Below are 27,381 nucleotides of genomic sequence, written 5' to 3' on the forward strand. Positions count from 1 at the left end.
CATGAAAGATGTGGAGAGATTGGAAGCCTCAAATATTGCTGTTGGAGTTGTAAAACTGTGCAGCCATTTTAGAAAGCAGATTAGTAATTTCTGAAAATGTCTAGAACAGGGTGTTATCATATGACCTACCAATTTCACTCCTAGACTTACACCTAAGAGAATTGAAAGTATATGTTTATACAAACTCTGTACACGAATATTCCTAACAGCATTATTCTTAACAGTTAAAAATAGAAAAACCCAAATGTCTATCAACTAATAAGTACTTAAATAAAATATGATCTATCCATACCATAGAATGTTATTTAGTAATAAAAAGGAATGAAGCACCTGATACATGCTGCAACATGAGCCAACATTGAAAATATTATGCTAAAGGACAGAAGCCACGTATTGGACATTAAATGTATGATCCCATTTATATTAAATGACCAGAATAGGCAAGTCTCTAGATACAGAATGTAGATCACTGGTTTCCAGGAGATGGAGGAAGGGGTAAGTTAGGAGTGACTGCCAACGTATACAGGTTTCTTTCTGGAATGATGAGAATGTTCTGAAATTTGATAGTGGTGATGGTTGTCCACTTCTGTGAATATACCAAAAACCATTGAATCACATATTTTAAAGGGGTGAACTTCAGGGTATATGATTTATATTTCAATAAAACTGTTATTGAGGAAAAAAAGATAGTGCGATGGGCACTCTCTGGATCAAGGAACAGAAGAGAGACACTGCAATCCTTGTTACAACAGAGTGACATGGAAACGGGCTGGTGATGGGAGTTTCCTTCAGAAGCTTTACCTCAAATCTGTCTGACATTAGGCAAGAATGATCCTTATCAGCTCAGAAATAGATTTTCCGTGATACATGTCTTACCTTTACCCTTTAGGTTTTTCTGGATGATAACATTTTACAGTAATCCACATGGTCCTCTTTTGCTGTCTGATCTCTCACATTCTTTCCTAAGTTATTGTTGGGGGGCCTGCAAAACACAAGCATTGAACGTGAAAGTTGTTCTTAAGCACAATCTTGATATTATACTTTTTTATCTGTAATTGCAAATTCAGCATAAATCTCTGTTTTATCACACTAATGATTATTATAATTTGCTCATTTTAAACCCCATTATTTTTCAATTAGAAACTCAAATGATTTTTCAAGTTCTCACATTCACCCTTAAATGGCAGAGGCACTCCACATAGATGATTTCAGTTACAATTTAAAGTATTGTGTAATGAGGATTTTTAAATGTTAATTAAAATATTGTGATAAGAGAACCAAACTTATTAACGATAAGATGATAAATATCCAATTATTTCTTGACAAAAATCTCTACCGGCTGCTTTTAGTATTTCACTAATGTGTGAAACAGAATAGAGGAGACATTTTTAAGACTATTTTAGAACTTTTGGTAATCTCCCTCTCTCCACCAAAAACTGACAGTTCATTCACAATCTGCTTGGTCCTGTTATTAGCAGGTTAAGCAGGGAAAGGACTTTGAGGCTGCAGGAACAATATATGTAAGGGGACTGAGCACAAGGATGAAAACAACTCCGGAGAATTCAGATTTATTCAGTATAATTGGGATCCAAGTTATATTTAAAAAGCACCATGTACCTTATTATTTATCTCATTTAACCCTTTAATAAAATTGTAAGCTTGACATTATACATGCACATTATACATTATACATGGCTCAACCTGAGAGATGGCTTGCACCAACTCACAAAGCCCTGAATGAGTAGAGCTGAGTCTCGAACTCATTCTCATCATTCCATGTCTTCTGTGCCATAAAGGAGAGTCTGTCTCTACCACGGCTTCCTCGCAATGTCATTGCTGTGAAGAAAAGGTCCTGAGCAGAGGGCATTGTAAAATGAACAGAGGATTGAAAAACAAGGAACACCAGATTGGATGAAGGATCTGTGTCTCACTCTTTCCTCATAGCTTCGTGGCTGATGCTGCTTTCCTGGGCTCACAGATCCCATCCTTATGGGAACCTGCTGAACTAAAGGGGTATTTCAGGTTGTGTTTCTGAATAGATGGACACCCCAGCAGGTGAACTCTTTGGCTAAAAGATAATTCAATGCAATGATTGATTACTACGCCATGACTGACTTGCTATTTGATGAATGATCAGACTGTCTTGTCGACCAGAGTTGAAATAGATGTTCACACAGAGGCAGCCCCAAACTTTCAAACTAAACCATCTCTTAGTTATAGTTTAGTATATGTCAAAATTTTTTAAACCAAAACTGAGGGACAGGAAAGAAGTATTTGTATGTGAGGATAAGACACCATTTATGTCACTGATCAGTCTTTCAAAGTAGAAATTAAAATATTCATGAGTACACTCTATGAGACTTTCCTAAAGGCTGCATACCCAGCAGTGAATTAGTGTTCTGTTAAATAAATAAAACATAAAAGGCCCAGTTCACCTGCACTATAGCCAGTTAGTAAAATTCAGAACATATGAGGGGGACAAAAAGAAGTAACAGACCAATACAAGTGAACAATTAAAGAAGTCGGGAAGTGTTAAGAATGGTGGACCAAGGTTCCACTATTTATGGCTTGTGAGACTTCAAACATGCTACTTAGCGTCTCTAACTCAGTTTTCCTGTCTACAAAATGGGGATGATACACTCAATTGCTTATTTTTTTATTACTATAAATGCTATAATGTATACAAAGCATCTCACACAGCTTTTGATAAATATTAAATGCTCGATAAAAGCTAATCATTATTTAGCAATTGAGAAATTATTTGTAATTACAGCTAAAATGTTTGTGATCTCAAATAAGTCGCTCATCCTTGGTTAGAATCTGGTTGATATAAATGTAAAAATCAATCTAGACAGAGCATCCTAAAATCTTCTGGCCTCAATTGAAAGAATCCAAAAGTTTGTGTTATTGCATATGTCACTTTGCCCGCCTGATTATCCATACCCTCATCAGGGCTTTGAACACATTTTCCCTTCTCAGTTCTTTTGGTATACTAGATTAGTCAAACATCTGCCCTTGTGTGCTGACGAGAGTAACTCGAGCTAGGACACAAATTACCTTGACACCCTGTTCCAGAGGTTGGAAATGCTCTTTTCATATATCTGCTAATAGCTGTCCTCCCCAGTAGCGCCCATGTGACCTTTAAATATCACAGAAGCTAAGTGGCAAAGGAGAATAATAATGCCATTTTAATTGATTGGTAAATTATTGAGCAGCGTTAGCTAATACTCCGTAACAACCTCTTTCCTCTCCCTTTCCCACTCCAACTTACTGGAACAAATCATTATGCTCTCTGGAGGTTCCTGCTTTTCTTACATGTAAATCTATGATCCATTTGACCCTGTCTGCTATGATGTAACATATAAGTTAGCTGAAAGAATGTGGAGATAAATGTAATGCAAAATAACTGTGGAAACTGTAAGCTAAAAATGTCCTTGTAGACTACATTTCACTGCAGTTCTAACCAGTCAGAGCAAAATGGAATCATACTTTGAATTTTTTATTGCTATTTTTTAAACAATGAGTTGAAACTTTCTTTGATCAGGATTCTTTGGAGTTTTGGAATGTCTAATGCTGGGAATGGTAACAAAACTTTGATACAGATCACAAGTGAGTGACTGTACAACCCTTGTCCCATTACATAGCAGTAGTAGTTTTGGAAACATTTGTTTATAGAAATCCAAATATCCATCCAGCCCCATCGATCTCTGCATTATCCTGTTTCTCCTCTGATGAGATCCTTCAAGGTAACATCTCTGCAAAATGCCCAAACCTGATAGTTCTGCCTTCCGTGAACACTCACATCCATCACCCCCAATAACACATGCATGGAACGGCTTAGCATGCCCCCAAATCCTCTCAGATTCCTTTGCCCTGTGTAGTGTGTTGTCTTCTCTTAAGATGCGATAATATATATGTTTTACTTCCTTACAAATTTAATTCTACCTTCATGTCTTCTGAAAAAAATTCTTGGGCCCCTTACTTTGTGTTTGGTCTTCCATGACACTCTGGGCTTCCCTCCTCATGTAACCATGGAGCTGTGACACTCATTTTTGTGTTTCCCTCTCCCATTTGTCTGTAGACTCATTTTGGGGATGGGAAGGATGAAAAGCACACTCATCCCTGTAGCCTCAGTTCCTTGCTCAGAGCCTTTGGTGTGTTAAGCATTCAGAATCATTTGTGGAAAGACTAGATGAATGAGCAAGTGAATTAATGAACAAATGATCCTTTTTCAGACTGTCAGGCTGTTCATCTTCCTAGATTTTCTTTACTTACTGCTACCATTAGATAGTATTTTAGAATTAAAAACCCTTCAACATCATCTGAAGAGGAAAGAAACTATGTTTCTTTACATCTGTCTGTCTAAAAGTCAAGCAAGAAAGTCCATGCAAAAAAGATGCGAGGAAAGCAGTGACCATGTGATAGCTTAGCCTGCAGAGTGTTAAAAATATATGTCCTCATAGACACACTTCCGGTGCTGATGTGTCTGTGTGACCTTCTTCCTGGCTTATGAAATTAGCTCATTTAACAAATAATTCAACCCCTACATCTTATACAAGCTCAGCATTAAGATGTTGTTGGGATTTAGAGCACGCTGGGAGCAACACCCAGGAGATGAGGTCTTTGGTAGGTTCAGAGGGTGCGCACATGCTCAGAAGTGAATTAAAATGCAAAACACCAGAGCAGCATCAATGCCATGGGGTCGAGATGGCAAAGCAGGAACAGAAGCAGAATAAAGAGTCTGGTAATGACTCGCTGTATAACACTGGACAAATTAGTCCCTCTGAGGCTCATCTGAAAATGGGAATAATGATACCTAATTCACAGCAAGCTGATGAGGATTCTTTAATCTGTGTGGCAGAATTGAAAATATGTTTGAAATTATTAGTGCAAGCAATATGACAGTTATTGAATGCTTTCTATCTGTCTGATGACAAGATAATCAAGAACCACTTAACTTCCCAATTCAGCTCAGGAACAGTTCTGCTATGTGACCACCATGTTTGGTCCAGTGTTTCTGACCTTGAGAAGTTGAAAGCCTTGCGAGGCAGGTATTGTCAACAAGATCGTACTTCTTCCTACAAAATGGGCAGGAGATTTGTGGAGGACTTTCTCCAACTGGTCACTCACACTTAAGAAATGGTGTTCTCGGCCGGGCGCGGTGGCTCAAGCCTGTAATCCCAGCACTTTGGGAGGCCGAGACGGGCGGATCACGAGGTCAGGAGATCGAGAGACCATCCCGGCTAACACGGTGAAACCCCGTCTCTACTAAAAAATACAAAAAAACTAGCCGGGCGAGGTGGCGGGCGCCTATAGTCCCAGCTACTCGGGAGGCTGAGGCAGGAGAATGGCGTAAACCCGGGAGGCGGAGCTTGCAGTGAGCTGAGATCCGGCCACTGCACTCCAGCCTGGGCGGCAGAGCGAGACTCCGTCTCAAAAAAAAAAAAAAAAAAAAAAAAGAAATGGTGTTCTCTCCTTGAAAGCAGACTGACTGACTTGTCTTGAATCTTTGAGATTTCCCTCTGAGTGTTTATCTGTGGGTGTGAAGAGGATTCCAGAAACAGCTCAGAAGTCCATCGCTGATCTCTAAGCTTCCAGAGAGTTAAGGCTTATTCTTCACTACTGAGCCCCAAGGGATAAGAGATCTGGGCTCTGATAGCCCCCATGGGCCATGTGTAAAGTGTAGAAAATCTTTTCAGCATATCTGTAAGAAACACAAATGGAAGAGAGACAAGTTCACCCTCTCATGGCCCAGTTACCAGGAAGCAATCAGAAGACCAAAATAAATAAATAATAAATACATAAAAATAAAAATAGAGTAAAGGAATAAAAAGTATCTCATCTAGCACTTGATTCTCCTTTTCAGCCCATATCCACCAGTGAGAACGATGACAGTCAACTCAGATAACCTGCAAGCTGCAGAGTCACCTGTCTGCTCTGCCTCTGTCAATTGCTTGCAGGCTGGCAATCTAGATGGCAGTTGATTATGTCTCCATTCCATATTTACAGCATCGAATGGGGAGGGAGAGTTGTGCAGAGAGATTTGACATGGGCTTGAGCAGTTAACAAAACTTCCAGCTTCACAGAACCTAAACCGTGGATCCCTCTAACGTCAGATGCAACAACTGACCCTGAATATTTGCGAAATGCCAGATACCAGTTCTGGCATTGGGATGCAGAGAGGCAGCACCATGGTTTGGTTAAAGGCTGAGACTCTGAAGCCAGTTTGCCTGGAAAGAGCCCTGTCTTGCCCATAGGCATGCTGTACGGGTTGGGCAACCCACTTCCACTCTATGCCTCAAATTCCTCATCTGTAAAATGAAGATAAGAAAAGTGCCGCCCACAGGTTTGTTGCAAGGATAAATGAATTCATACAAATTAGGGGCTTAGAGCAATGTTTCATAACTTCTCAGGAAGTCATAGCTGTTACAAAAATCAATGAAGAGAAAGATAGCCACAGTCCTTCTGCTTCCTCTAACCTCCACTGAGCTCCAGATACTGACTTGCCCATGGACCATCCCTCTTCTCCTCCCCTGATGTGCCATTTGGTGCCCCTCTGCCTATGTTTGCCTTCATTGGTGGCCTTGAATTCTGTGTGCTGGTGTAGCTGTCTCCACATCCTGCATCACCATCCTCCTCAACACCTGGTCCTGCAGTTGTCCTCCCAAACTCAGCTCCTTCCTCTCAGTCTACTCAGGTGTGATATTTCCAGGCTCTGATTCTGATGGCCTCTGTCTTCTTTTCTAGGACCTCAGATATATCACTTAACATAATATGACCTCCATTCTTTATCAATAATAGAGGATCTAGAAAAAAATTATATCTCAGATCATTTTCAACTTTAATTTCTTGTGTTTTATGACTATAATCTGTGAATCACAGAAAAATTACAGTTTCACCTAATGAATCTAAGATAAACACAGTAGACATTCCCTGAACATGGAAGTGAGGTTTGATATTATCAAGCTAAAGAGCTCTGGACCCAGGTCATGATGAAAGAGGTGTTTCTCCATGGCAAATCAAGGCTTCACTATGATGGGGTGAGCCCAACTCAGGGTCAAAGGAAAGCCAAGGCTGAAAAAAAGTGGCCTGGCCAGGTGGTCTTGACTTGGCCAAGAAAATGTAGGTTAACAATGAGTCAGATGCTTAGACAGTAAGCAACACAAGAGGCAACCTGTGAGCAAGTGCTCTAAGAAAAAAACCAGGGAACACTAGGGGAAAAAAAGGAAAATGAGAGGAGAGGAAAGGAGGGGAAAGGAGGGGAGGGGAGGGGAGGGCAGAGGAGGGGAAGGGAGGAAGGTGGGACAGAGGGAAGGAGGGAGGGAAGAAAGGAGGGACGGAGGGAAGAAAGGAGAGATGGAGGGAAGGAGGGATGGAGGAAGGAAGGAGAAAAGGAAGGAAGAAGGAAAATAAAAGAAAAGAAATAAGAAAAACACACCTGAGTACCTCTTTGAGTCAGTGGTTATTCATAGGCAAAGACTTTATTTTCAAAGAGATGAACAGAGTTAGGAAGTGCTGGTTTCATTCCCAGGATAAGAAAAATCACAATTCAGTTAGAAATCTGAAACACAAAGGTACTGAAAGACAAAATCTCCTTCCGGGTTTCACAGTATCCAGGTCCTGGTGCATGTGTGTGTTGGGATGGGAGCAGGGCACAGGCACAAACTCTTAAGCGGAGTCAAAGGAGATATAACTATATGTATTTATATATATATATTATTTACTAATAAAAGTACAGCTTCATCTGCCATGCAGTGCTACCTGTCTGTCACATACTTTCTCTCTGTCTCTCTGTCTCTGTCTCTGTCTCTCTCTCTCTATATATATATTTTTTTTTAAGATGAAATAATTTAGAAAACATTAAATAGAGTTGAGCCTGAATCAAGAACCCTGATGTTTTTTGATTCTTTCCCCTTTTAGCCTCAATACGATCATTTTATAAATCTCCACAGTGTTCGATGTTTTAATTTTCTTCCCTGTGTACAAGATAATTTGTTTTCAGTTGAAGTAACATCTGTTTCTGCAGATAATTAAGTTATTAGATGCCGATCAATTTAATAAAGCCACAAGGCTTTCCTGACCTCTTTATGCATAATCAATGAATTTAGATGCAAAATGTGAAAACCTTCCTTTTTAAAAAATGAACAAAGTCTTCCATTAACATAGTCATTTTGTAATTACGTGATGCTTGCAATCAGATGGCTATGCAAACACTACATTCTGGAAACAGAGATTATTCAATCCTTTCAGGGTAGCAAGAGAAAGGCCTGGGAAATGGTTGATCTTCCTTTTGTCCTTGAACCAACAGTTTCCACCTTTTATTACCTGAAGTATGTTTATTTTATACCTACTACAGTTAATGTTTCTATTCCACCTGGTATCATTTCTAGAGTGTTCTAGGCATTTTGCATACATTTTCTTCACTTAATCTTTTCAGTAATCTTGCAAGTAATTATTAATATTCCTATACTTTACAGATGGCTGAGAGAGGAGGTGACTCATGGGGTCTTCCAAGGTGGTGTCAGAATTTAAACTTCAACCCCTGGGCTCTGGCCTCCATCCTCAAACAATCTCATTCAATTATTTATTGCACCACTAATTGGACAAGTTTCTTCAGGGATATTACTTCTGTACTCAGCTTCTTATACGCTGGTCTGTGATAGGATTTGAAGAAGGAAGCAGCATTGATTCCCGTAGATTTCGAGACATTATTCAAGGTCCAGAATTCTCTGTTTCCGGAGTTTGGGCAGTTAGCAGATAGATCATCTTTAGTACATTTAGTGGGAGTAGATTCTCAAGATGACAGGGATGCCAGTGAAATAATTAATTAGGAATTAGATTAAACAGTGCGGGTAAGACTTGCACATGATCATCTTCTTGTCATTTGAGAAATTAGAAAATTTCTATTTTAAAGCCGAAATACAGTTTGCAACTTTAAACATAACTTGGGTGCCAAACATGGGAATGAACATACATTAGCACAAAAGCATATTTGTATTTTTGCTGTCAGATTGAAGATGTTTCTGTTTCATTTAAGATATTCTTTTTAAATTTATGGCATTAACAATGGTAATAGCAATAAAAGCCACAAAACACAGGATAATTGACAAGACAGAAGACACCTGGATGTGAGGTTACTTCACTTAATGTCCTTTGAGCTGCTTTCATCAAATGTGAAAATCAAAGTGCTGCCTGTCTCTCACATACAATTATTTTGTGGATCAATGAGAGCGTGTGTAATGCAGATACTCTGAAGAGTATAAACAGCCTGATCAGTATGAAGTATTATTCAGTAATAAATTGTTTTGTTAATTTTCATGTGATTTTAGATCTCCATCTAATGTGACTCATCACTTTCATGTGCTCATCCAAAATCAATCAATAATGATTTCCTTCGGTGAAGTTCATGGTAGATGAAGCTGTACTTTTATTAGGAAATATATTTTTTTGTCAAAACAGCAATGTAAATGAAACACTAACTCCTAACTTTGCTAGTTGCTCTTCCACACTCTACCACCACACCACATCTTTCAGAGGCAATATGACAGAGTGTGGCCACAGTACCATATTACCTTCTTTTTTATTTTATTCAACTATAGTATTAGAATATATGAGTCTTTGGAATCATAAGTAGTGCCTGGAATTTGACATGCAAATACATCTTACTTTAGGCATTTAATATAATGAAAATTTAACATATAATTTTAATACTAAATATTAGATACTGTTTTAAAGACTAATAATCTTCGCAGCGAATTCCTATGACCATGTAGTACTAAAGGTAAGTCCCCAATTAGCCCTGACATTTTTGTCTTATAAATTTGTAATTTTATTTTTGGTATTTCTAGGTTCCATAATATGACAGACATCTGTCTATATAAAGTTTATTTATTGTGTTTTGTTATAATGACTTTCATTTCTTTTGCATGTGAGATGACAAATTCCTTTTTGTGTTGGGTAGGGTACTGAAAAATTGGAATGAATCGTTAAGAAAAAAACATAAAACTTTTTTGGAGCTCTGTGACTCTTCTTGATAAACAGGAAGGATGGGTATAATTCCTGGATAAGTCTTCACTTAAAACCATCTGGATTTTAGCAATAAAACTTTGTGTCCCTTGCCCTGGTTCTCCATCTGGTTTAGCACTATTCTACTAACTCTTCAATCCTTTCATTATATTTTTAAACTCAGATATAACTTACATACAGAAAGCTCAAAATTCTTAAATGTGCAGCTGAATATGCTTGTACATATACACACATTTGTGTAACTGCTGCCCAAGTAACGGCATAGAAAACTGTCCCAGCCGCATTAAAAACTCCTTGAGCCTCTTCCAGTTGATGGTCCCCCAACAGGAAGTCAACATTCTGCCTCAAACACGATAGATTAGTTTTGCCTGATTTTGAACTTGATGTAAGTGGAACCATAACCGAGTCATATTGCTAAAGTTACACTAAAATAGGTCAGGATGCATTTGTCAGACCTCCAGTTGGTACTTCCAGCTTCTTCCATGGTCTGCTCATGTATAAGACATGTGCAGAAAATAGTTCTCACTTTATGCATGATTACATTTGAAAGATGATCAGACATACGCACTTTTCGACTCCACATCCCTTCCAGACACAGGTTAACTATTAACCGCCTTTCAAGGAGACTATGTAGAGGACACACATCAAAACAAAGTGCCCATAGGCAGGGGCCACTGGCCACATCGAATTCCCTCAGCAATCAGGATGTGGGATGCAGAAGTATTCATTGCTGTTGTCCCTGATGGTCACTTGTCCCTGATGGCCCCTGTTGCAGTCAGCAAGACGAACAGAGCCACTAGTCCTGTAGTAAGAGTGTCAGTGGGAAATAGGGGAACTTTCTCTTCAAGTATACATGAACTGTGGTGAGGTAAAAAAGAAGTGCTGAACAAACCTGCTGTAGAGATGTATAGAGATTAATCTGAGCAGTCCTGATCATGTATTATATGCATATAATTACAACTATTCTAGACAGAAATAGGCTGTGTGTCCCGACAAGGGCTCTGTCACTTAACATGCCTCAGCTCATCTTGACTCAGCTTGGATAGTTTCTGGCTCTACCAATGAACAGTCACTCAGGCCATATTTTTGGTAATTTTGGCTTCTGTTTAATCATGTCTTCTCTACTCATTGCCCATCATTATTTATTAGTGTGTAAGAACCCTAAAACCCACTGACATAAAACAATCATTTATGATTTTGTTTTATGATTTGGGGGGAGGGGTATCTTGGCTGTGATGCGTGGTTCTTCTGCGCCATGCAGCATTGACTTGGCTGCATTCGGCTACCCTAGGTTGTGAGGTCTAAGCAGTTTTGTCTCACACATCCAGTATCTCAGTACTTCTCCATATGTCCTCTTCTCCCTCACTCTCTTGGGCTTTCTCACATTATGGTGGTTACTGAGTACTTAGACCTTTTACTTGGCAGATTGCAACAAGAGCAGAAGCAGAAGATTCCAGGATTCCTCTTATTGTATTCATCAAAGTATGTGATAAGGCAAAGATAGTTACACGGGACAATGAGGAATAGATTCTATTTCTTTATGTGTCACACAAGCATTCACATACAAAGAAGGAAGAGTTGATGCATCTCTGGAGAACAAGGCACACTTCATTTTATTGCACTTCCTTTATTTCACTTCAAAGATATTGCATTTTATTTTTACAAATTGAGGGTTTGTGGCAACCCGGCATTGAGCAAGTCTACTGGCACCATTTTTCCAACAGCATGTGCTCATTTCCTGTCTCTGTGTCACATTTTGGTAGTTATCACACTATTTCAAACATTTTCATTATAATTATATCTGTTAGGGTGATCTGTGATCGGTGATCTTTAATGTTACTATTGTACTTGTTTTCGGGGACCGCAAACCACATCCATATGAGATGGCAAACCTAATCAATAACAGTTGTGTGTGTTCTGAGTGCTCCACCAACAGGCTCTTCTCTACCTATTCCCTGAGGCCTCCCTATTCCCTGAGACACAATAGTGTTGAAATTAGGCCAATAAATAACAACACAATGGCCTCTAAGTGTTCAAATGAAAGGAAGAGTCACATGTCTCTCACTTAAAATCAAAAGCTAGAAATGATTAAGCTTAGTCAGGGAGGCCTGTCAAAATCTGAGATAGGCTGAAATCTAAGTCTCTTGTGCCAAACAGTTTGATAAGCTGTGAATGCAAAGGAAAAGTTATTGAAGAAAAGTAAAAATGCTACTCTAGCGAACGTAAAAATAAGAAAGCAAAACAACCTCACTGGTGATATGGAGAAAGTTTTAATAGTCTGGAGAGATCAAAACAGCTACAGTCCCTTAAACCAAAACCTAATGTAGAACAAGGCCTTAACTCTTTTCTGTTCCATGAAGGTTGAGAGAGGTGAGGAAGCTGCAGAAGAAAAGTTTGAACCTAGTACAGGTTGGTTCATGAGGTTTAAGGGAAGAAACTGTCTTCAAAACACAAAAGTGCAACCGAAGCAGCAAGTACTGGTTCAGAAGCTGTAGCAAGTTATATAAGATCATTGATGAAAATGGCTACAGTAACAACAGATTTTCAATGTAGACAAAAGAGGCTTATCTTAGAAGAAGATGTCATCTTGTACTTTCATAGCCAGAGAGGAAAAGTCAATGTCTGGCTTCACACCTTCAAAGGACAGGCTGACTCTTTTGTTAGAGACTAAGGCAACTTAGTCATTTATCATTCTGAAAATCCTACATCCCTTAAGAATTATGTTAAAGCTACTCCATCTGTGCTCTAGAAATGAAACAACAGAGCCAGAGTCACAGCACATCTGTTTATAGGACTGTTTACTGTAATATTATAAGCTCTTTATTAAGACCTGCTACTCAGAAAAAAGTGATTCCTTTCAAAGATTACTGCTCATTGACAATGTCTCTGGTCACTCAAGAGTTCTGATGAAGATGTACAAAGAGATTAGTCTTGCTTTAATGCCTGCCAGCACAACATTCATTTTGCAGACTATGGATCAAGGAGTAACTTTGACTTTCAAGTCTTATTATTTAAAAAATAAATCTTCTAATGCCCTAGCTCTCATAGATAGTGATTTCTCTGTGGATCTGAGCAAAGCAAATTGAAAACCTTCTGGAAACAATTCAATATTCTTGATGTCATATAGAATATTTGTGATCCATGGGAAGAAGTCAAAATATCAAACTTAACAGGGGTTAGAAGAAGTTGGTTCCAAACCTCATGAATGACTTTGGGTGATTCAAGACTTCAATGACAGAAATAGCTCCAGATGTGGTAGGAATAGCAAGAGAACTAGAATTAGAAGTGGAGCCTGAACATGTGACTGGATTGTTGCAACCTTGTGATGAAATATTAATGGAAGAAGAGTTGTTTCTTGAAGATAAGCAAATAAAGTGATTTATTGAGACAGAATGTACACCTGGTGAAGATGCCATGAACACTGTTGAAATGGCAAAAAAGCATTTAGAATATCCCATAAACTTAGTTTATAAGGCAATGACAGGGTTTTAAAAGATTGAGTTTAATTTCAAAAGAGGTTTTACTGTGGATAAAATGCTATCAAAGTGCATCACATGCTACAGAGAAATCTTTGATAATAGGAAGAGTCAATTGATGCAACAAACTTTATTGTATTATTTTAAGAAATTGCCAAAGCCACCCCAACCTTCAGCCACCCCACCTTAATTACTTAGCAGCCATCAACATCTAGTCAAGACCCTCCATTAGCAAAAGGATTAAGACTTCTTAAAGACTCTAATGATCATTAGCATTTTTTACCAATAAAGTATTTTTAGTTGAGGAATGTACATTGTTTTTATAGATATAATGCTATTGCACACTTAATAGTCTACAGTATAATGTAAACATAACTTTTAGATGCACTGAAACAACAAAATTGTGTAACTTGCATTTTCGCAATATTTGTTTATTGTAGTGGTCTGGAACCAAACTCACAATATCCTCAAGTTATGCCTATAATTTAATCTATTCCTGAGTTTTCTGTGATGGGTTGCTTTTATCCCATCTCATAAACAGAGAGACTTCAGTTTAGCAAAAGACACCTTTAAAGAGAGAAAATTAAAAACTGTGTAACTGTATAACGAATGCCTCATTTGGGTTCATTAGTCAAGAGACAGCACGCACAGAGTAGGCTATTCAAGCCGTGTGCCTTGATCATTGCATTTTGCTGAGGGAAAAGACCACTTCCACAAATGCTGCTCTAATGAAGCAACCCAAGCCTGCCCTGTTCTTACCTCTGGGGCTACAGATGGTTGGTTGATAAGCAGCATCAAGTTCAGGAATAATTAATTCATATAAACTGATCAATGGCATATAAGGTGCTTATTTTTTTTGAAAGCTGATCCCACATAGGGGAGAAAGTAATTAACTTAATTATTACTCTGAGGAATTTGAACCAAAGATGTTAGCCTGTTTAGCTGATTAGGGAAAAAGTAAAAGCTAAAGAACACACATAGAGAAGTTGGAAAGTGTGGACCATGAGTAAGCTGTAGTCAGGCAGAGCCATGAATGTGTGTGTTGGAATTCTGAATAATCCATCACAACTTTACAGGGGAATGTGGGAATATTGAGTGGTAAAAATATGAGGGGACATGTGAGCAATGATGTAATTTTATTAGATTGGTGATAATTAAAAAGGGTTTAGCATTCTGTGAATTTATTAAATAAAATAAAATTATGTTAATTTATTTTTGAAATGAAATATCTATTTTGTGTACTTTCCTATATATTTGATACACCAATTTATAAAAATTAAAAACATGATGTGCTGTTTTTACATACAGGAACATGAATGAGGACTCTACACAGAGAGAGAAACATAAACCAAGGAACAGATATAAGTAGCAAAACCCTCACAGGAAATTTCAAAGATTTCATCATGAACAGAAATGAGAAGATACAATACAGTAGAATTTCACTTTTTTTAAAGAATAGGAATCTTAAGCTCTATGAAGCTCAGTTGAGAACAAGCACAAGTAATGAATATCATTATTCTCCAGATTTTTAATATCACATACCTATCAGTAAATATTCTGTGCATGTGCCCTCTGTATATTGATTTTGTAATTCATAAATCTTATACATACTACTGCTAATACACAATATAATTTTGGGCATGTTTTATGTCCATCATAAAACATATATAAAAATAGAAAGTCATAAAGAAACACATGAGTAGAAATTTTACCATTTTCTTTTAGCACCTCCGATCACCTTGAGCATGCCTCTTTGTAGAGTGGACTATGAAGTCAGCCTGAACAGAGTTTCTCTATGGTTCTATAAATTAATTTAAGGGCAGAATCCTTGTTATAAGAACTAACCTTTGGAACCACTCAGAGGAAGATAGTGTGAGTCTTTGACAAGCATCCATCCCTCCATTTTAATTCAGAACACCTCTTCCTTAGATTTACTTTTTGGTAGAAAGTTCATGGAGGAAATAAATCTTGATTTGAGTCTTGAGAGCCTCATTAAATTGTTAAAGGGAACAATATCAAACCAGCGATGGTTTGGATGTTTGTCCTCTCCAAACCTCATGTTAAAATCTGATCCCTACTGTTAAAGGTGGGGCCTAGTGAGAAGTGTTTGGGTCACTGGGGGAGATACTTCATAAATAGATTAATGCCTTTTCTCCAGGGTGAGTTAGCTCTCACTCTTAGTTCCCTCAAGAGATGGTTGTTAAACATAGCCAAGCACCTCCCCCTCCCACTCCTCCTGCTTCCTCTCTCCCCATGTGATCTCTACACACACCTGCTCCCTTCACCTTCCACCATGAACAGATGCAGCCTGAGACCCTCACCAGATGCAGATGCCCAATCTTAAACTTTTATCCATCAGAATTGTGAGCCAAATCTTTTTTTTCAGTAAATCACTAGCTTCATATATTCTTTTACAGCAACACAAAATAGTTCAGGTATAATACCAATTTGGAATATGAGTGGTGATGTAATTAGATTTCTTAACCTTGGTGATAATTAAAAAGTGTTTAGCTAGGCACAGTGGCAAATATCTGCAGTCCTAGGGATTCTGGAGGCTGGAGCGGGAGGATCACCTGAGTCCAGGAGTTAAAAGCCAGCCTGGGCAACATAGTGAGACCTGGTCTCAAAAATAATTAAATTTAATTTAAAAATAAATAAACTAAAAATTCAAAAATGTTTAGCTTCCTGTTGATTCACTGAGTGGAACATCGATGTTTTGTGCACTTGTCTATATATCTGATACATCAAAAGTGAAAATTTGAGAATGGAGAAGTTTGGAACATCTCAAGTCACAGATTCCATGGGGAAATAATGTTGAGAACATTTGTTAAAAACTATCATATATGCTTTCCTGGAAAGACTAGCAGGACAGCAAAATTATCGGGATAGTTGAAGAGTTAGTAATATAACAAATAAGTGGGCTTGAACGTTAGGATTTTCATTTATATAAAACAAACAGGAGATACAACTCACGCTACTACCACGTAAGTGAGTCTCATAGAGAATGTTTTAGAAGCTAGATGAATCCTTTCAATTAGTTGCCATCTCTATATCAGCAATGGCTGAATTATGCATGAAGGTAATAGTAACTGAAATGAAGACTCCACAGCTTGCTCAAAGAAAATAAAAAACATAGAGTTTCATAAAGATACAAACATATCTGCTCTTACTTAAATAATGCTGATAACATGCACATTTTACTTCAGTAATTAAATAGTATTTTAAGTCAGCAACTTAAAAAAAAAAAAAACACTACTTCTGGTTTCAGCTCTGACACACAAAATGCTTAAAAATCATCATACTCAATCCCAGCACTTTGGGAGGCCGAGGCAGGCGGATCACGAGGCCAGGAGTTCAAGACCAGCCTGACCAACACGGTGAAATTCCATCTCTACTAAAAATACAAAACTTAGCAAGGCCTGGTGGCACACCCCTGCAATCCCACTTACTCAGGAGGCTGAGGCAGGAGAATCGCTTGAATCCGGGAGACAGAGATTATAGTGAGCCGAGATCGTGACACTGTACTCCAGCCTGTGCGACAGAGTGAGACTCCATCTCAAAAAAAAAAAAAAATCATACTCATTCTTACAACAAGAAAAAGCAGAATAAACTGAATGTCAGTAACTTCTTGGACTGATTAGAGAACTGAAGTTTTAATACAAACTGTTGCCCTGAAATCTTGAGAAACAGGTGACTCTAGAGAGCCACAGCTGAGTTCTTTTTACCTAGAGCAGAAGCCGCTGAATACATTATCTGGGAAGAACACTTAAATGCTAACTTTTACAAATTTCTGGAGGTGGAGTGTCAAAAGGGAAAACAGCTATTTTCTTCATTTGCACAAAACACATCTGACAGGAAATTGGTGAGAGTTTCCCTCACATTAAGCAATTCCCCAACTTTCAGGGAACCAACGGGTGTCTTATAATTCAATTATGACACTAAACACCCAGAGTTAGCACAGACTCCACAGTTTAAGGGTTTAATCCCACAATATTGCCCCTGCTTCAGATGCCAGGTGCAAGTCCTAGGTTGTGACCTGTGCTTCTGACCAACCAGCTATAAACTGGGAGTTACTCTTCCCAGTTTTGGTAATTTACTAGAATAGCTCAAATATCTGAGCATGGCACTCTACTCACTATTACCAATTTATTATAAGAGAAACCACTACTCGGGAATAGGCAAACTGAAGAGATGCATGGGACACCGTAGGTGGGAGGGGCATGGAGCTTCCGTGCTGTCTCTAAGCATGACACCTAGCATCTGAATGCGTGTATTTGCCAACACAGATACCCTCTGAATCACATTACATCGTTTTAATGAAGACCTCATTATTTAAACATGGTTGATTACATCATTGGTCATTGGTGATTGGACCTAATCTCCTGCCCCTCTCCCTTCCATGGAATTCTGGAGGTGGGCCTAATTGATTCCTCTGGTCACCATCCACCATCCACCAAGAGTCACATATTAGCATAAATTCAGGTATTGTTGAAAAGGGATTATAATAAATAATGAAAGACATTCCTCTCACTCTATTATTTAGGAAATTCCAAGGGTTTTAGGAGCTCTGTGCTAGACACTAGGGGTGAAGATCAAATATGTTCTTCTTATATCAAAATTATCACAACTGTAAACTAATGTGAGAGACAGGAAATACTGAGGGCCTCTGCCCTAGAGTATCCCCTAAACTTTTGGGTTTTTACCTCTAGGAATCCTACCAGGTTCTCACAATGAGGATCAGAAAAATATTTCCTTATAGCTTTCTCAGGGGAAGGGAAAGAGAAACCACTGTGAAATGCTCAGAGTGGTGTACATAACCAAAGCCTGCATGCCAGAGGAAAATACTTTTACCAGAGCTTTATCCCATCTGGGAAAAGGTCATTTCTCCCACTCCACCCTCCTCTAGCCTTCTTGCCTCATCCATGATGGAGATAAGGTACCACTGGTGGGAGGAAACAAACTTGCGAGGTTCACAACCCAGAGACACAGGCTTACTAAAAGATGGAGATTTACTTTTTAATATTGTAGAACATTTCTGCTTTGATTATTTCCTTTCACCCTCTTGGTAAAAGAAAGTTTACACCTTAGAGTTAGGAGAATGTTGGAACACGCAATATCCAACATGGGACAAATGAAATCAAAAGCAATTTACTAGTCACATATACCCTCAGCCTAAGGAGCAGGACATTGTAAGACATGCAAGGTCATGTGGAGTTTGTACTCAGTAATATATTGAATAAGCAGGGTCTGTGGGTACCAGGTTTTGTACTATCAAGGCGGTTAGGTGCCCTCTCGTTCCCATGGAAAATGTGATTGGCTTGTTCAAATTATTCTGCAGGCTGGCAGGGAACTGAAGCCCAGGCAGGGATAGGCAAGCATTGTTACAAGAAAAACGTCAAACTGTTACATCCTCCCCAAAATGGGAAGAAACTGAGAGACCAAAGAATGACCCAGAGAACTCCCCAATGAAGAGTAGAGGAACTTATTAGAACTTATATACAGGGCATTCCTGGACAGCAGTAGGACAGTCAAGAGGTCCACACCATCTTCTGACTAGAAACTGCTTTTAAGCTAATTTACTAGCTCTTTGCCTACTGTGTTTAAGTGATGACGTTATTTTTCTTGGTAGGTTCTCAGAAACTCTCTGGGATGTTTGGGTTCTCAGGGACACCTGCTTTTTGGCTAAGCACCATAGCCTTGGCTCATTACCCAGCCTTCAGACTTAAGGTAGCCAAAATACACCCTTAAGTAACCTGGTGGGGAACTCGTCATACTGCAAGTGTCATGCTGTGTCACTCTGGTGAGGAGGGTTATTTGACTAGTGGACTTTACCCATAGGAGCACAAATGGTAAGGGGACTGTGATTAAAACATTCACAACATATCCAGTTTCAGGTGTTAGGTAGTACATGGTGTTAATTTTAGGCCATGTACCACAACTTCCCTCCCCACACCTTACTACCACACCAACAGGGATTCAGTATAATAGCAGTGAATCACAAGCAAAAGAGCTGCAAGAGACACACTCTCTCTGATGCAGGTGAGTGCTCAGGGAAGCCCACAGTCAAAACTGGAGGAAAAAAAGACTCTAGAGAAACTTGAAGCCTTTGACACTCATAGCTACAACAAACATCAAACCCAGCACAACTCCTAATCGGATTAAAATAAATTCTCACATTTTTCCCCAGTTGCTATTACCTGATGAACCATACCTGGTCTTCAACAAAAAAAATTAATAAGAATGTCAAAATATAAGAAAAAAAATTGTGATGAAATGAAGTAAGCAGCAGAGCCAGGCTCAGAGATGCCACAGACAATGAAATTATCAGAAAATAAATGTAAAACAACTGTAGTCAATATAGTAAGGGCTCCAGTGAAAAAAGCAGCAACAATCAACAACAGATGAATAATGTAAGGAGAGACACGGAAATTTTAAGAAAGGAAATACTAGAAATTAAAAGCACTGTAAAAAGTGAAGTATAGCTTTGAAGAATGAGCTCATCAATAGACTGGACACAGCTGAGGACAAACAAATGAAAAAGTCAATGAACTTGAAGATAAGTCAGTAGAATCTTCCCAACTTGAAATACAAACAGAAAAATATAATTTTAAAAAAATATAATACATCCAAAAGTGGGGCACTAATTTCAAAAGGCTTAACATAAATGTTATGAGACTATCAGAAGGAAAAGAAGAAATAAACGGAGTAGAGAAAACGTTTGTGGTAATCTAGGCTGATAATTGTCCAAAATTAATGGCAGACACTAAATCATAGATCCAGGAAACTCAATGAACAAGAAGCAGGAGAAAGAACACAAAAAAGTTATACCTAGAGATGCCATATTCAAACTACAGAGTCAACACAAAACCTTAAGAGAAGGGGGGGGGGAATTAAACACGTTACCTAGAGAGGAAAAGGGACAAGTATTGATGTGAACTCATCAGAATTCATGAAGGTGGGAATAAAATAGAGTAAACTATTTTAAAGTTTGGCAGGAATACAACCAGCATGCTAGGATTTATGAATTTCTGGAGGCTCAGTGAGGGCAACTTAGAGAGTTAAAACCTCCAGAGGTCCCCAGTCATAGGGAGGCCCCTACACTTTTGTGAGTTTTACCTCCAGGAGCTCTACCAGGTCTGCACAGGGAATATCAGAGAAAACTCTTCTCATCCCTCTGGAAGACAGGAGGGGAAAAGGAATGATTCTGAAATATACCAGAGCATTCTGTTTTCTTAAAGTATCCCCTCAGAAAAGAACTATTTCACCAGAGCCTAAACTTCTGGACTTTACCAGGGCCTAACTGACCTGGGAAAAGAAGACCAACTTCAACCCCCTCTAAGCCTTTTACATGGAAAAAGGGAAATACCCACTCCAGCCCACTCTAACCACCCTATCCCACCTAATGAGGGAGGGATGGTGACTAAGGAGCACATATGAAGTTCACATTTTAGTGGTACAGGCTACTAAAAGACTGAGATCACAGGACTATAGAATGTTTCCCTGCCCCCCACACTAGTACTCACACTAGTACTAGCTTATTTACAGCACTTCCTCTCACCCAGCACATCATGTCTGGATATCAAGAGAAAAGAGTCACACTAAAAGGCAAGAAACACACAGTTTGAAGAGACAAAGCAATGCATCAAAACCAGACCCAGATATGACAGCAGCATTGGAATTAACAGACCAGAATTGTAAAACACTGTGATTAATATGCTAAAGGGTCTAATGAATAAAGTAGACAATATGCAAGAGCATATGGGCAATGTAAACAGAGAGATGGAAAGACACAAGACACACATAGAACGAAATGTAAGATGGCAAAAGTAAATCCAACTATATTAATATTAACATTGAAAGTAAATAGATTAAGCAACCTAACTGAAAGTCAGTAATCGTTAGGCCAAATAAAAATCAAGATACAACTATATATTGTATACAAGAAACATACTTTGGACTCAAAGATAAATAGACAAAAAGTAAGAGGGTAAAGAAATATATGTCACATAAATAGCAACCACAAGAAGGCAGAAATGGTTATAGTATATATACTGTAATAATGACAGTAAGAAATAAATGTTAAAGTAAAAAAGAAGTATCAATAGAAATAAGCAGGGCATTTTATAATGATAAAAGGCTAAATGAGTTAGAAAAACATATTAATTATGAGTATATACGCACCTAAAAACAGAGCACCAAAATGTATGTAATGTAACTGACAGAATAAAAAACAGTTTAACAATTAAAGTTGGAGTCAATAATCTGGTTTTAATAATGACAAATCACATTTTCTTAGATATGAAAACACAGGTAGGCAGAAAATCAACATGAAAATAAAAGATTTTAATAATATTAGCCAAGTAGGCTTGACAAACATCAATAAACCCTCCATCTAACAACTACAGAATATACAATCTTCTCAAGTACACATGGAACATTCTCTAGGAAATGCCATATGCTAGCACATAGCACAAATATCAATAATTTAAAATGGAAACAATATAAAGTATGTTCTCTGACAATAATGGAACAAAATGAAAAATCAGTAACAGAAAGACATCTGGGACACTCACAAATATGTGGAATTGAACAGTACACTGCTAAGTAACAAATGGATCAAAGAAGACATCCAAAAGAAAGTTAGAAAATACTTTGAAATTACTTAAAATAAAGACACACCTCAGAATATTTATGAAAGGCAGCTGAAGCAGTGCTTTGAGAAAAATTTATAGCTATAAATGCTGACAGTAAAAAATAAAAGAAAAATCAAATCAATAACTTAACCTTCTACTTCAAGGAACTGAGAAAAAAACAAACAAACAAACAAAACATAACTGAACCCAAAGCAAGTGGAAATAAAGAAAGAATAAAGGTTAGGGAACAGAACTATGAAGCAGAATAGAAAAGCAGTAGAGAAAGTTAATGCAAGCAAACATGTTTCGTTGAAAATCTCAACAAAATGGACAGAATATCAAAAAATATTTTAGCTAGACTGACTGTAAAAAAGACTCAAATAAATAGAATCGGAAATGAGAGAACATTAATATAACCTTACAGAAATGAAAAGCATTTCAAGAAATGCTTGAAAATTTGTATGTTAATGACTAATTTGATAAAATGGACAATTTCCTAGAAAAACACAAATATCTAATAATAATAATGATGATCCAGAGAGAAAAGCCCAGGGCCAGAAAGCCTCACTGGTGAATTCTACAAAACATTTTTAAAAAAATTAATATACATAGTTTTTTCAAAATAATCATTTAAAAATAGAAAGGGTGTGACCACTATTCAGTTTATTCTACGAAGCTAATAGTACCTTGATACCAAAACCAAACCAATGTATCACAACATAAAAGACTGCAAATGATATTCCTTTTGCATATAGACATAAAAATCCTAAACAAAATATTAGCAAATATAATTTTGCAAGTTAGACAAACCTTGTGGAATTTATCTCAGAAATTCAAAGTGGCTTTAATAACCAAACATCAATTAATTTTATACAACATATCAATGGAATAAAAATTGAAAGTCACATAATCATCCCAGAGAACACAGAAAAAGCATTCACAAAATCCAACATCCTTTTATAATAAAATCCCTCAACAAATTAGAAATAGATGTGAACTTTCACAACTGGATTAAAAAATATAAACCCCCCCACCAAAAAAAAAAACCATTGCTCACATGATACTTAATGCTAAATGACTGGATGCTTTCTCCGTAAGATGAGAAACAAGATGTACAATTTCATTGTGTCCATTCAATACTGTAATAGAGATTCTAGCCAGGGTAATTAGATAAGAAAACAATGGGTGTTCAAATTAGAAAGAAAGAAAATTATTTCTACTTGCAGATGATGTGATATTGTATATAACAGTCTTAAAGAGTCTACTAAAAAGTGATTATAAAGAGTTAAAAGGTTGTAAGATATGAAAAAATAATAAATAAAAATCAACTATTTCTATGCATTAGTGATGAGGAATATGAAAATAAAATTAACAGAATAATTTCATTGACAACAGCATCAAAAATATTCAGAACCTAATTTAAAACCAGTGCAAATCTTATTTTTATTACTTATATTTCAGGAAGTAATGATACCAATTTACTATAGTGTATTACAGAATATGAACTCTATGAGTCCATCATTATAATCATGTCAAAACTAGATAAAGACAAATAAAACTGCAGAGATATAGCTCTCATAAACATTCATGTCAAAATCCACAACAAAAGAGTAACAAGTTTAATCTAACAATGAATAAATAAATGGTATTGTACACCATGACCAAGCAGGATTTATTCTGGGTATGCAAGGCTGGTTAAACTTTTAAAAATCAATATAATCCCTCACATCAATAAGCTAAAGAGGAAATATCATATAATTGCATCCATACATGCGAGAGAAAAAGCATTTCAAAAAATCTAACACCCATTCATAATAAAAATCTCTCAGTAAGGTAAAAATAGAGGAGAACTTCTTCAACTTGGTGAAGGACATCTGCAAAGAGCCTTCAGATAACATCATACCTAATGAAATAAAAGGCTTTTCCTATAATACTGGAATAAAGCAAGAATCTCTTTGCTCACTATTCCTATTCAAAGTTGCACTCAAATCTTTGATAGGGCAAGAATACAAGAAAATAAAATAAAAATTATGCAGATTGAACAGGAAGAAATACAACCATCTTTATTCTTAGATTACATAATTGTATATATAAAAACTTTGGAAGTAATAATATGTATAACAAGGTCACAAGATACAAGATTAATATACATATTCAATTTTTTTATATTTCACTGCTGAAAACTTAAAATTTGACATTTAAAAAATATTACTGGCCAGGTGTGGTGGTTCATGCCTGTAATCCCAACACTTTGGGAGGCCAAGGCGGGTGGATCACGAAGTGTAAAGTTTGAGACCAGCCTGGCCAATATGGTGAAACATCATCTCTACTAAAAATACAAAAATTAGCCAGGCGTGGTGGCGCACGCCTGTAGCCCCAGCTATTTGGGAGGCTGAGGCAGAAGAATCACTTGAACCCAGGAGGCAGATCTTGCAGTGAGCTGAGTTTGTGCCACTGCACTCCAGCCTGGGTGACACAGTGAGACTCCATCTCAATAATAATAATAATAATAATAATAAAATTAGTCACAATAACATTATAATAATAAAATAGATGTAAATATAACAATATATGAATAGGATCTATTAGTAGCAAATTACAAAACTCTGATGACAGAAATCAAAGATCTGAAGAAATGGAGATACCTTTTTTAAAAAATTTTTTTATTATACTTTAAGTTCTGGGACACGTGCAGAATGTGCAGGTTTGTTACATAGGTATACATGTGCCATGGTGCTTTGCCGCACCCATCAACCCGTCATCTATATTAGGTATTTCTCCTAATGCTCTCCCTCCCCTGGTCCCCCAACAGGCCCCAGTGTATGATGTTCCCCTCCCTGTGTCCATGTGTTCTCATTGCTCAACTTCCACTTATGAGTGAGAACATAGCGGAGTTTGGTTTTCTGTTCTTGTGTTAGTTTGCTGAGAATGATGATTTCCAGCTTCATCCATGTCCCTGCAAAGGACATGAACTTATCCTTTTTATGGCTGCATAGTATTCCATAGTGTATATGTGCCACATTTTCTTTATCCAGTCTATCATTTTTGGGCATTTGGGTTGGTTCCAAGTCTTTGCTATTGTGAGCAGTGCACAATAAACATATGTGTGCATGTGTCTTTACAGTAGAATGATTTATAATCCTTTGGGTATATACCCAGTAATTGGTTTGCTGGGTCAAATGGTATTTCTGGTTCTAGATCCTTGAGGAATCACTTTGTCACCCAAGTTGGAGTGCAATGGTGCCATCTTGGCTCACTGCAATCTCCACCTCCTGGGTTCAAGCAATTCTGCCTCAGCCAACCAAGTAGCTGGGATAACAGGTGCCCACCACCACGCCTGTCTAATTTTTTTGTATTTTTAACAGAGACAGGGTTTCACCGTGTTGTCCAGGCTTGAACTCCTGACCTTAGGTTATCCACTCACCTTGGCTTCCTGAAGTGCTGGGATTACAGGCGTGAGCCCCCGTGCCCAGCTGAAATAAAGATATCTTTTATGTTCATGGATCAGAATACTCAATACTATTTCAATTTTAATCTTCCCAAATTGATCTATAGAGTCAATGAAATATCAATAAAAATTCCAGCTGGCCATGTTGTAGATATTGATGAAATTACTCTGGAATTGTAATAGAACTCAAAGAACCTACAGTAGCCAATATATCGCTGAAGAAGGAGAACCAGGTTATAGGACTCACTATCCAAATTTAAGACTTTCTATAAAGCTACAGTGTTCAGCCAGCATGGTATTGGTAAAAGTATTAGACACGTAGATCAATGGAAAGAGACTGAGAACCCAGAAGTAGAGACACACAAATGTAGTCAATTCATCTTTGACAAATGACCAAAAGCAATTCAATAGATAGCCTTTTAAACAAATAGTACTAGAACAGTTGGACATCCAATTTAAAAAAAAAAAAAAGGAAAAGAAAAAGAAAACAAACGAACCTAGACACAGACCTTACAAATTACAACTTTAATAAAAATTAACTAAAAATGAATAACAGGATTAAGTGCAAAATGTAAAACTAAAAATATGTAGGAAAAAAATAGGGGAAAATCTATGTAGCCCTGCATTTGGTAATGAGATTTTCATGCAGTAACAAAATTACAATTTATGAAAGAAAAAACAATTACACACTTAAAACTAAAAACTTCTTCTCAAGAGTCACTGTTAAGAGACGGAAATGACAAGCCACAGACTAGGAGAAAATATTTGCAAAATACACACCTAATTAAAAACTCATTCCAAAATATACAAAGTCAAGTGGAAGAAAGCAAACAACTCACTTTTAAAATGGCCAAATATTTCAAAATACAGCTCAACAAAGAAGACAGGCAGATGCAAATAGTGTCTGAAAACATGTTCAATATTACTTGTATTAAAAATGAAAATTAAAATAACCATACAGTACCACTCCATACCTATTTGGCTAAAACCCAAAAGCCGACAGGATTAAACACTGGTGAGGAATCAAAGCAACTGGAATGTTAATTTATTGCTCTTGGGAATGCAAAATGACACAACCATTGTGGAATGGAGTTTGTTAGTTTACAAAACTAAACATCGTCTTACCATTTAGTCCAGCAATCAGGTTCCTAGGTATTTACCTATCTAATGAGTAAAGTCACGTCCACACAAAAACCTTAACACGAATATTTATAGCACCAGTATTTATAATCTGGAAGCAACTTCAGTAGGTGGCACATCCATGGAATGGAATATTTTTGGCCATAACATTAAGTGAATGATTAACTCACAAAATATGTGGATGAGTTTTAAATTTATATTAAATGTATATTGCTGAGCAAAGGAGGGAAACCAGTAAAAGTATTTATATGATTCCAGTTACATGATATTCTGGGAAAGGTAAATTATACAGATATAAAGAGGGTAAAATGGTCAGTGGTTACTAAGGGATTGGGTTTAGGGAGGGAGGGCTGAATAGGTGAAGCATAGGAATTTTAAGATGATTAACCTATTCTGTATACTACTATAAAGGCGGATAAATGGCATATTGCATTTGTCAAAACCAATAGAAGATTATAGCAGAAACAGTACACTTGAATTTTTAAAAATTCATTGAGTAGTTCAGAGGATTCCAGAAAGGAATGTAGAATATGACAAAAGAATCTAACAAAATATTACTAATGTATAAAACAAACTCACTAAAGCAAGTGAGAGGGAAAGGCGCTGACATAAGTAATTTCTGAAATGAGTGGAGTCTAGAAGTCGAAAAGTAAAAGAA

General features: G+C 37.3%; 1 protein-coding gene across 1 annotated transcript in view; it reads right to left on the reverse strand.

Moving 5' to 3' along the window:
- Positions 1-247: 247 nt before the first annotated feature.
- The window catches only part of LOC126932408 (uncharacterized), a 72,572-nt gene continuing 45,438 nt past the window's right edge, over positions 248-27,381 (reverse strand). The window contains exon 4 of the mRNA XM_050751206.1: positions 248-982. Coding sequence (XP_050607163.1) covers positions 968-982 — 15 coding nt within the window. The 3' untranslated portion in view covers positions 248-967. The remainder of the gene's footprint in view (positions 983-27,381) is intronic.

The sequence above is a fragment of the Macaca thibetana genome, chromosome 12, assembly GCF_024542745.1.
Source record: "Macaca thibetana thibetana isolate TM-01 chromosome 12, ASM2454274v1, whole genome shotgun sequence".
Lineage (NCBI taxonomy): Eukaryota > Metazoa > Chordata > Mammalia > Primates > Cercopithecidae > Macaca > Macaca thibetana.